A 12356-nucleotide genomic window follows, 5' to 3' on the forward strand; every position below is an offset into this window, starting at 1 on the left:
ATTCAAATTTTTCAACTTTGTCAAATTTTCATAATTTTCATTTTATGTTTGTGTCTTTAAAATTTGTCACTTTTCTAAGTTTTTCCATCTCATTAATCTGTTCCTTCTCTCTTCTGTTAATGAAAATTCTTAGAGATATAAATCTTCTCCATAGGTTGTATATCCTATAAATTTTGGTTTGTGGTCTCGTTGTTATCATCTTTAATGAAATTATCCCTTCTGGAATTTTCCCAGGAATTGAAGTCAAGCTCACTGTCCTATAGTTCACAGACTTTGTTCTCATCCATTTCTTAAAATCTGCCTATCTTGTAATGCCTCTCCTCTTTTCCATCCAGGTCAAAGGTTTGTATTTCCATTGTCACCTGGGAGGAAACATTATAGGACAGTATCCTTCCCACCAGAAAAGTAGAGGCTCCATTTCTAAAGCCATTAATGGTGGTGAGAGTTAAAGGACCACCAAACCATCCTGCTTTGGCTTGGTTTGATTTCTTCTTCCATAGGGGTCAGATTATTTTTGTTTGTTTTGTTTTGTATCAGCTTTGGACCTCTTCAGGGATTTTGCTCTTTTCTTGTTTTGTTAACAGAAAAGATTGACCAGGAGAAGAGTGAGATCAAGGAGATTGAATGTCACATGAAGGACATGGACAATGACCTGAAAAAATTTAATACTTTGATCTGCAAGAACAGGTGTAGCACTGAGGAGCTACAGCAAGGAAACCTGGTGACGGAGAATGAATTTGTTCGATCACTTAAGGTACTGTAGGCTACCTTGTCTATAAGAGAATGGAGGAAACTCCATCTCTCACACTTTAATTTGAAGAAGATAAAGTCTTGATAAGGGACTCTGTGTTAAATTCTGCTCGGTTAAAGTAACAGTTGGCTTGGTTTCCCAACTATAGGCATCTGAGAAGGAATCCATTGAACTGCAAGAGAAGCTGGTGGGTTTGAATGAAGAGAAAAAGAGCCTCCTGAATAAACTGGTAGAAGCAGAGTGAGTATGTGGCATTTTGTTTTACATGACCTGACTCTCCATAATGTTAACTGGTAGTATTATTATTCTTAAGCACTATTTTCCCCAACAACTTGTTGGCATTGTTTTGTATTATTGTTGGTTCTTAGGACTCCACCTAACCGAACAACATGATTAAGAGCCTAATAATCTAATTAAGTAATAAATCTAAGTGAAATAATTTTTATACATGAATGAAGGGGAAATAGCACTCCCAGATCTCTAATTAAGTTTCAAGTTAGTCATCATCAAAACTATTTGCTACTGGTTTTAAAAAATAGAGAAGTACATCAATGGGACAGAATAGACAAGGAAGAATAGAAATAAACTCAAAAGCAAAATATTTGATAAATTTTAAAATATAAATTAGAGAAAGTTTCTTTTTCACAGGATTTATGAAGAAACCTATTTAAGAAAAAAAGATAGGAGCCTGACAAATTAGTTTTAGATCAATATCTTATACAATATGCTACAATAAACTCAAAATGAATATATGATCTGAAGTTAAAAATCATAGAATTTTATTGTTTATTTGGGTTTTTTGCTTTTTGGAGGGGCGATTGGGGTTAAGTGACTTATCCAAAGTCACACGGTTAGTTAAGTGTTAAATGTCTGAGGTCATATTTGAACTCAGGTCCTCCTCACTCCAGGGCTGGTACTCTATTCACTGCGCCACCTAGCCTCCCCAATCATAGAATTTTTAAAGTAGAATAGAGACAGATCAAGTATCTTTCATATCTTTTTTTTTTAAAGCAATCGGGGTTAAGTAACTTGCTCAAGGTTACACAGCCAGGTGTTTCTGGGTGGGTGCTAAGTGTCTGAGCCCAGGATTCGATCTCCAGGTCTTCTCAACACTGGAGTTGGTGCTCTTACTCGCTGTGCTACCTGGCCTCCCCTCTTTCATATCTTTTGATAGAGGATGAATTCTAAACCAAATGAGGGATAGAAGTACAGAGATAAAATAAATATTTTTATTTCAAAGGTTTTTCCTGAACAAAATTAATGCCAACTAGGATAAATTGAATTCTTTTATAAATTTATTTTTCATTGAACAAGTAGTAGTTTTTTCTCTCTCTCCCACCTTCTGCCCTATTCCATTTAAAAAAAATAAACTACAATAAAAACCTGACAAAAAAATAGGCATAGATAAGCAAAAGAAGAAGGAGGAGGAGGAGGAGAAGGGAAGGAGGAAGGAAGGAGGGAAGGAAGGAAAGAAGGAAGGGAGGGAGGGAGGAAGGAAGGAAGGAAGGAAGGAAAGAAAAATCAAAGAAAGGAAAAAAGGATTCCTACATTGCTCATGCCCAAAAATGTATGTCTCATTGTGCATCTTGAGTTCATCATCTCTCTGTCAGAGGTGAGCAGCATACTTTTTCATTAGCTCTCTGGAGACACGGTTGGTCATTGCATTGATCAGAGTTCTAAGTCTTTCAAAGTGGTTTGTCTTTAAAATGTTATGACATAAATTGTTCTGGTTCTTATTTCACTTTGCATCAGTTCATACAAGCTTGCCAAATTTCTCTAGATCTATCCCTTTCATCACTTATTATCACATAATAATATTCTATTATATTCATGTATCATAGTTTGTTCAGCCCTTCCACAAATGATGAGTACCAGTTTTTTTGCTACTACAAAAAGAGCTGCTATAATTTTTTTTTTGGACACATGAGTTCATTTCTTCTTTCTTTAAGCTTAGGATATAGGCCTAGTAGTTTTGTTTCTGGGACAAAGGATATGCACACTATTAGAGCATGGATCCAAATCACTTTCAGAATAGCTGGACCAATTCTAGAAACAGTGAATTAACATGCCAATTTTCCCATAGTCTCTTCAACATTGCCCATCTGCCTTTTTTTTGGTCATCTTTGCTAATCTGATGGGTATAAGACACAAACCTCAGAGTTTAATTTGCATTTCTCTAATTATTAGTGTTCTAGAGCATTTTTTTTAAAGCAATTGGGGTTAAGTAACTTGCTCAAGGTTACATGGCCAGTTATTTCTGGGTGTGGTGCTAAGTTTCTGAGCCCGGATTCGATCCCCAGGTCATCCTGACACTGGAGCTGGTGATCTTATTTGCTGTGCTACCTGGCCTCCCCTAGAGCATTTTTTAAAACATGGTGGTTAGTAGCTTAGATTTCTTCATTTGAAAACTAACTTTTCACATCCTTTAACTATTTATCAGTTGAGGAATGGTCTTGTAAACTTGGAATTATTCCTTATATATCTTGGAAATGAGACCTTTATTAAAGAAATGTGCTGCAATAGATTTTTTCATATTGTTTTATAGAATTCTCATTTTATATCTTGCTTTGTAGAATTCTTACTTGTTTTATAGAATTTAGAATATAGAATATGTAGAGAACATAGAATAAGTCTTACAGAATTCTTTCTATGACACAAAAAAATTAAACATAGCTATACTCCCTGTATAATGGCAGCAGAATAATAGATACTATATTTAATTACTCCTAGGTTCTCTAATTTTTTTGTTCTTTTTAAAAAATTTATTTATTTTTCATTTTCAACATTCATTTCCTCAAAATTTTGAATTAACAATTTTTTCTCCCTGACTTTCCCCTACCCCACCCCAAAATAGCAAGCCTACTGAATATTCCTTCCGCCAATCTCTTCTCTCTTATATCCTCCCTCATTCCTCCCCTAACTTCCTAGTAGAGCAAGATGGATTTCTATATCCCAGTGACTGTATATCTTATTTCCCAGTTGCATGTAAAAAAAAACAACAACCAATTTTTTTAAACATTTGTTTTTAAAACTTTGAGTTCCAGATTTTTTCTTTCTTCCCTCCTCACCTACCTCCACTGGGAAGATAAGCAATTCAATATAGGTTGTAAATGTGTAGTTACCCAAATCATTTCCATAGTAGTTATATTGTGAACAACTAACTATATTTCCCTCCATCCTATCCCACCCCCCATTTATTCTATTTTCTCCTTTGACCCTATCCCTTTTCAAAAATGTTTGCTTCTAACTACCCTCTCCCCCAATTTGCCCTCCCTTCTATCATCCCCCCTCTTATCCCCTACCCCCTTACTTTCCTGTAGGGTAAGATACCCAATTGAGTGTGTATGTTATTCCCTCCTTAAGCCAAATTCAATGAGTAGGTTCTCTAATTTTAGCTCTAAAATGTCGGTTCTAAATTCACAATGAGTCCTCCAAAGAAAAGGCTTTAAACTCTTATCCTTTGAGGTAACTCAGAGGGTACCTTTCAATTTACCTTCTTTTTTAATTCCTTTTTTTCTCCTTACCTTTCAAGACACCAGATTATGCTTTGGGAGAAAAAAATCCAACTGGCTAAAGAGATGCGAGCTGCAGTGGATTCAGAAACTGGCCAGGCTGAGATCCGAACCATGAGAGCAGAGATTCATAGGATGCAGGTAGGTTTGAATGGAGAGAGGAAAAAAAAAAAAAAAACGCACAGGATGATGAATCAAACCTTGTAAATTACAACAAAACAAGGGACTACAAAGACATACAGCACAACCTGTTGTCATTTCCCCTCTCCCCCGAAGGCACCTACATATGTCTTTAAAGGATCTACAGCACCAAAATTTGAATTGAGCTGAGGATGGTAGTCCTGCTTTAATTTTATTAAGACCACTACCCCTTAATCTTAACCCCTAGTAATGGAATTCAAATAAGACTCTTTTAAGAAAAGAAATATAGCTTACTCATATTCAAAATATGTGGTTTTAATTTGCCTATGGCCTGATATAATTGTTTAAAAAGAATTTACTTACATGTGAGGGCACACATTCTTTCCCTTAGAGCCTTGTTTTTCCCCCTATTCTCATTTTTTTCTAAATCCATTTGCCTAAATCCTTTAGATTAGCTAGGAAGAGTCAACATAAATTTGACTATTATACTAAAGCTATCAGTCAGAAATCTCAAGCCCTAAGATAAAAATCACGGAAAAGGAAGAGAAATAAATGCAAATAAAGGTGCTAGCCCTTGGAATTTTCATAGCATTTCTTTAGTAACTTGTGGTTTAATTCTATCAGATGGTGCACATTACATTGTCATAACCATTGACTCTTAGCTCCATATACCATTTGGATCTAGACAACATTATGTAGAAAGATACAAGTACTTGATCATAGTTCTGTTTTGTTTTTTAAGTATATAGCAGGACTGACTTAAAAACAATGGTTTAATATTAGGAAAATATACAATATAGTAAATTACATAAAGAAAAACATCAAAATAATTATGTTAACAGACACAGAAAATGCTTTTGACAAATTATCTATTTGTACTTTCTAAAAAAACTAAAACATGATAGATGTTTTTTATGTCAAAAAACAATTCAGAGTGAGTAAAATCCTATCAGCCAGATTTTATTTGTTTAAACAAAGAGAAAGTTTGAACACTGCTTCATTTCTATATAGGATAGCTTTACATTTTTACAGGTTTGGGGGGGGGATGGACTAAGCAATAGTGGAAAGATATTAAAGATTAAAATATTTTGCAGTTTCTATGTCATTAGCTGAGAGAATGGGAAAGGGAACCTTTGGTGACTTCATGAGAGAGGAGATTTAGAACAGTTGCTGAGGGGAGTGCAATAGTCAATTAAGAAAGGGTAAAAGGGTTGACTTGTTGTAGTTGATGAGATGGAATGACTTCCTCCAGCTATATTCGACATTATCAGAGTAGCAGTGGAGAAGGTGGATAATGTAAACACCACAAGGTTGAGAATGAGCAGATTGTAAACAACGTAAGGCCAAAAGGGATAAGGGAAATTAGGATTAATAAACCCAAGATTATGAAAATGCTTGGAGATCAAAAAGAGATCATTGGCTATAAAAAGTATTAGGAAAATCGGATAGCAGTTTGTGGAGAAAAGTAGCAGCCAAAAATGAAACCAGTCTGGAATACAGACTCAATTGTAAAGTTTTAGGGAAAAGAATGATGGAAAATTTTAAGCAGTTTAACTACATTAAACAGAAAGAAACAGCAGAGGGTAAAAGCCAGGCAAGGAACTCAATTGAATAAAAGTATGTGTGTCTGTGGGTGTGTGTGTGTGTGTGTGTGTGTGTGTGTGTGTGTGTGTGTGTGTGTGTGTAAAATTTGGGACAAAAAATACAAATAAAAAATTAGTTGAGCCCAGAATTAAACAGGAAGAGGAGACTGGCTAAACTGCCTTCAGGAATTTGCAAAATTGCTTTCATGACTCTCAAGTTCATCAAGAAACAAAAGCACATCTTTTTTAATATCAATATTTTACTGATTTGTTAAATGACTACCAGTCAATGAAAAGTTTCTGAAGAACTTTAAAAATATATCACAGAGGTTAACAAAGAGGTGCATAGTTGGTGTGAACAAACTATCACACATTGCAAACAAGGAATCATGCCAAAGGAAAGTCAGCATAAAGGCTGTCATCTACAAAATGAATGACTGCAAAAGAATATGGGGTAAGAGTAAGGGATAATGAATGGACATCCTGCTAATGGCTGTCTTCTTGATGTCAGGAGAAAGTAAGGAAGGCCCCAACCAAATTGGGTGGATCCCCTGTGGTAAACTTACAGATATGAGCAAGAATCCATAGTTCAGTCCAACAAAGATACGTTGCATTCTGCAGTGTTGAAGGGCATGCCCATTTCAATGGGATCACAGAATCATTTGAATATTTGAGTATCCTTCAACCATTGACTGAATAGATGTTGTTTTTTATTTCATATATGTTGTAAATATTTTCCCAACCTGTTTTTGTTTTTCATTATTTTTGTTATGTAGAAATTTTGATTTTCATATAGTTAATCTATCTTGTCCCTAATAACTTATGTCTACTTATTGAATAAAAAAAATCATCTCCCCTCCACACTTGGAATACTTTATTAATTTTCTTCCATATTTTTAGAGTTGATTTTTCCCTAAAATGTTGGTCTCTCATCCAGCTGGAATTTAGTGGGGAATATGCTATAATACATGAGGCAGTGTGGTGTAAGGGATAGAGGGCTGGTCTAGAAGCCAAGACCAGAGTTCAGATCCTGCCTCTGAACATATATTAGAAGTCTGAGCCTAGGCAAATCATGTAACTTCTCAATGCTCTAGACAGCTCCCTAAGACTATAATCTTATAGAAAAGTGGTGACTTCTGGTGGCAATTCCTTTTCCTGTCATGTTGCAAATCAATCTTTCCAAATACTTTTGTTAAATAATGAATCCTTTCCCCAGGTTTTCTTTGCTATAGATTTATCAAATATCAATCTTTTCTATACATTTGGTTGGTTATCTGGTACATTTATTTTGTTACAGTGATCTATTTCTTCATGTTTCTCCAGTATTAGATAATTGTGATAACTAGTAGATAACATGTTTTTAAGCCTGCAAATGCAAAATCATCAGCCTTTCTCTGCATTCTGTACATTGATATTTTTCCTGCTTACTTTTCAATATGAATTTCATTATGATTTTCTTTCATTCTATAAAGAAGTTCCTGCATATACTAATCATTACATTAAATATATAAATTAATTTGAGAAGTATTTTCATTTTTTATTATATTAAACTGGCCTGTCTGTGAACATTGAACATCTCCCCAACTTAAAATATGTCCTTTATTATGGTCATTCTACTCTAACCCCTCTTAACTCCAACATTAATACCTCTAATATCTTTTTCCTGTTTTTCTGCAATTAATTAGAATTTTTATCCTGTGTCAAATAAAAGCAGAGTGTGTTTCCTTGTTCTGTTCTTGCTGTGAATATTTTTAATGCTTCATCATTGCATATTATGTGGCTCTTGCCTTTTTTTTCTTCCATTAAGGGAAAATTATTGAATATTTATTCTTCTTTAGTGTCTTTATCATTAGTGAATATTGGATTTGACCAAAGTTTTTTTTCCCATATCTGTTGATAGAATCACTATTCTTTTAGATTTTTGGTTTATATGTTTTCATTATGTTCATCTTTTTTTTCCCCTGATATTGAAGTAATCTTTCATGCTTTGTATAAACTCTGCTTGGTCCCAATGAATAATTTTCTTAATGTTGTGGTGTATTTTACGGGCTTATGTTTGACTTCATATTTTCATATGGCAGGTAAGTGGTGTGGTTGGATAGAGTGCTGGCCTGAAGTTAGGAAGACTCATCTTCTGGGTTGACATCTGGCCTCAGACACTTTACTGGGTGTTGTGGTCCTGGGCAAGTTCTATTTGCCTCAGTTCCTCATCTATAAAATGAACTGGAGAAAGAAATGGCAGTGATGGGGGAAGGAGGGACAGAATGAAGCTGAGACATACAGCACAGAGTCCCAGCTGGCTATTGTCTGATTTGGGGAAGGAGCTGTTGGGTATATCAGACCTATATGTCTCTGAAGGTAGCAGCTAGTCTAAGCTCCTCCAGCTTTTTCTATTTGTATGTTTCCATTCTGAAATCTTTCCTCATTATTTCTAATAGGGTGAAAGAAGGGGTCTGAATGATTTTTCATAATCAGAGAAAAGGCTTTAGATAAGCTGACTTCCCTCATTTTCTTTCTATTCAGCTGTATTTACTGGTTTCTCTTCATGTTACTAAGAAAAAGTGCACATTGTCCAGAGAATGATTTAATACAAGGATGAACTAGAAAGTGAGAAGTTCAGGCTGCTATAACCATGGAACCTGGTACCATGTATATTTCACCAGGTTCTACATCTACATAATTATATGGTGTTTGGAAATCCTGGTTGTCTTTCTTTACATACCTCAGGTTAAACATGCACAACTGAAGAAACAGCAAGAGAAAATTATTCGAGAAATGGAAGCAGCCATCACTCACAGAGATTCCTTTGTGACTCGGGGAGAAGGTCAAAGCAAAATCGACAAGAAACTACTCACCAGAACCAATTTTCACCATCAACAAATGGAGCTTAGGAAGAAAATCAGAGAAACTCAGAAGGTGGGTAAGCAATGCAATAAAAGAAAGGAGAAAATTTAAATAGTATTTTTATTTTATATGACATTGACTCAGTGTCTTCTGCTAAATTCCTCTTGTGATGCTTCATTGTGGCATCACTTCATGTCCTCAAAGGAAGTTCTGGCTGGTCCCACCAAGCTAGAAAGGCTTTAAGTATGAGCCTGATGACAGACTGTTTAAAAATATAGCTAAGTTTGCAGAGCTCTACTTACAAGTTTGATCACTAGGTGATGGTTCATTTTGTTTTAGGTTTGGATTTTTTTTTTGTTTGTGGGTTGTTTTTTTTTGTTTTTGGCTATTCAGGACTCCATCTAATAAGAAATGGAGGAGTTGTGATTTGCATCACTGGAGAGAAGGCACACACAAGATACAATCATGTATCTTTTGAAATATTTACTCAAGATACAGGATTATTCTGAGAAGAATCATTGGCAAAAATCCTATTTATTTTGTAAAAGAGATCTTTAGGGACAAAAGATACTGTAATGATAATAACTCACATTTATATAATACTGTTTTAAGGTTTGCCAAACACCTTACATATAATCTCATTTGATTCTCACAATAACTCATGAGTTAGTTATTACTACCCTCATTTTATAAATGAAAAAACTGTGGCTGATGGAGGTTAATAGACTTAATCAAGGACACAGAGCTAATAAGAATCAGAGGCAGGATTTCACAAATTCAGGTCAGATCTTCCTTACTCCAAGTCCAGCACTCTATCCGCTGCACCACCTGATCGATTACTTAAAAAATAAAACATTTCTTTACAACAAAAAACAATATAATCTAAAGAAAAAAAGAAATTGGTGAAAATGTCTACATTAAATATACCACATTAAAAATCTGATACCTAAAACCTGTAGGAAGCTATTAAAAATATTCAAAGGAAATGCCAGTCCCTGGTAAACAGAGATCAAAAGATACGAAGTGACAGTTTACAAAAGAGGAAACATAAATAACCACTAGAAATAATGCTAAGCTTCACTAAAAAAGAGATCCAAATTAAAACAACTTTGATATACAACCTTATACCCTACAAATTGCCAAAAAAAAGTAAAATGCACTTTGGGAGAGTTTGGGGGAAAGGTTGGGGTTTGTTTTTTTTTTTTTTTTTTTTTTTTTTGCAGGTTGGGGTAAGTTACCTTCCCAAAAGTAACACGGTTAGTTTTTTTGTGTGCGTGTTAAGTGTCTGGAGCTGGAACCGAACTTGGGTCCTCCTGACTCCGGGGCCAGCGCTTTACTCACTGCACCACCTAGCCACCCTGGAAAGGTATTTTTAATTCATTTTTTGTTTAGTTGCAAAATGGTATCTTTTTTTAGAAAGTAATCTGGCAGGATGCAAGAAAAGTTTATTGTCATTGTTTCAGTCATGTCCGACTCTCTGTGACCCTATTAGGGGTTTTCTTGGCAAAGATACTGCAGTAGTTTGACATTTCCTTCTCCAACTCATTTTACAGATGAAGAAACTGAGGTAAACAGGGTTAAGTGACTTGCCCAGAGTCACACAGCTAAGTGTCAAGTGTCTGAGGCTGGTTTCAACTCAGATCCTCCTTACTCCAGGACTGGTGCTCCACTGCACCACCTAGAGACCCCACTACCCAATCGTTTTAGAAAGCAATCTGACAGGAAACAAGTTACGAAAGTAATAATAGCCATGAATCCCATTAAAGTTTAATTCTATTAAAGTAATCATACCCACTAATTCCATTGTTGGAAATTGTTCATGAGAATAAGCCCCAAAATCTGAAATAGTTTTAGAAAGAAATGTATTGGGTCATTTGGTAGAGGAAAACCAGCCAATAAGGAGGTGTGGCTCCCTCTCGTCCAGGCTCTTGAAGTTTTACATCATATAGAATTCAGACAAGGGTACCCAGCACAGGGAGTACAGGGACCACACAAGCCGAAACACAGAGGAACCCCAAACACAAGCCTGTGTGGACACATCCTAAGTCTTAGGTGTGGTAAACCAAAACAAGAATGATTTGGGTAAATCTAGGACCTGGAGGATATCTTGTAGCCATCTCCAGCATTCCTAGAGAGTGACTGGGGTCAGGCAACATTCTATATTTTGTTTGTTGCCTTTAATCACATTTAAACAGCATGATAATTTTTCCAAACAATATAATAAATAATTTCCCCTAGAAATTCCTCCTTTGGGGCTTTCCCAAGCCCAACATTCTCATATTAATGAAAGCATAATTACCGAAACAAAAAGCTGGGTTAAAGTATCAAAGGGAGTTCATTAAAACAACATGAATCAATGAAACTGTCTTCCTTATATGAGTTAAGTTTCAGGAGTTGTAAGTCAGGGGACTTAAATTTACAATAGAAAACAAAGTGTACTGTGGCCATGAGTATCACAAAGACCATAATCCCATGTTTCCTTCAATATCATAAAAGTTGAACATGGTTAAGTAGAGTCAAACCTTGTTAAACAGACTCTATGGGTAAACTAAGTCAGGTTACAGATTAAACAACATCACAGGGTTTACAATGGATTGATTTAAGAAGGGAGATTTACATATCATGAAGATAACCAAAAAAACTCAGTGTCAGGGAAAGCCTCTTCTATACATTTGAAGCTAGGGAGCTTCAAATTTCCCTTTGCTTCTACTTGAGGAACATCAGTTAACATTATTATTCCATAAGTCAGATTTTGGTAAAGTTAGAAGACTTTCAATTAAACAAAAAATTGAAGGAGGAATGGCCTTGGTCCCCAAACAATAAATAAAAAGGAATTAAGGCATACCCCTCTTTCAGGTAAACACAAAAACCTTGAAACAAAAAAGCCAAGTAATACAATAATTATCATATATGTTAAATAGTATAAAATCTCCTTGTAGCCTACTCCCAATGTCTATTTAATCAGTACATTTTATCTTGAGTGACAGAGGTCCCATGTGTTTGTCTGGTCCCTGGAAACATCTTCACTTAGAAATTCTGGAATAGGCCTTTTTCTCAGGGCAGCTCTGGCAGGGGCTCCTCCTAGTAGATCTGTTTCTTTGATTCCAAGTCACTTGCAGAGATTCCCTGGGTAATTCTACTAAAATCTTCCAGGAACGAGACAATACAATTTTGTATGATATCTTAAATTTGGAAATTTTGGAAATAGTTATTGGAAAATTAGCTCACAGGGTAAAAACTAGCTCAAACCTTATGGAGCTAATCCTATTAACAACAGAGCTTTAAGAAAAACATCAAATTGTTGTTGTTGTTTACTTGTTTAGTCATGTCTGGCTCTTATGACTCCATTATGGGGTTTACTTGGCAAAAATAATGGAGTGGTTTACCATTTTCTTCTCCAGTGGATTAAGGCAAACAGAGGTTAAGTGACTCACTTGGAGTCACACAGCTATTAAGTGTGTGAGGCTGGATTTGAACTTCTGTCTTCCTGATTCCAGGCCCAAGAGTCTATCCATGAGCTGACAA

At 35.4% G+C, this 12356-nt stretch overlaps 1 protein-coding gene across 1 annotated transcript in view; it reads left to right on the forward strand.

Annotated features, from left to right (window-relative positions):
• The window catches only part of CCDC40 (coiled-coil domain 40 molecular ruler complex subunit), a 101937-nt gene that overhangs the window by 66374 nt on the left and 23207 nt on the right, over positions 1-12356 (forward strand). The window contains exons 15-18 of the mRNA XM_069076090.1: positions 585-754; positions 900-991; positions 4284-4404; positions 8715-8903. Of these exons, the coding sequence (XP_068932191.1) occupies positions 585-754; positions 900-991; positions 4284-4404; positions 8715-8903 (572 nt within the window). The remainder of the gene's footprint in view (positions 1-584; positions 755-899; positions 992-4283; positions 4405-8714; positions 8904-12356) is intronic.

Source organism: Petaurus breviceps, unplaced genomic scaffold (genome assembly GCF_028583685.1).
Source record: "Petaurus breviceps papuanus isolate PSGF00001 unplaced genomic scaffold, PetGlider_PUasm1.0 90925, whole genome shotgun sequence".
NCBI classification, from domain to species: Eukaryota; Metazoa; Chordata; class Mammalia; order Diprotodontia; family Petauridae; genus Petaurus; species Petaurus breviceps.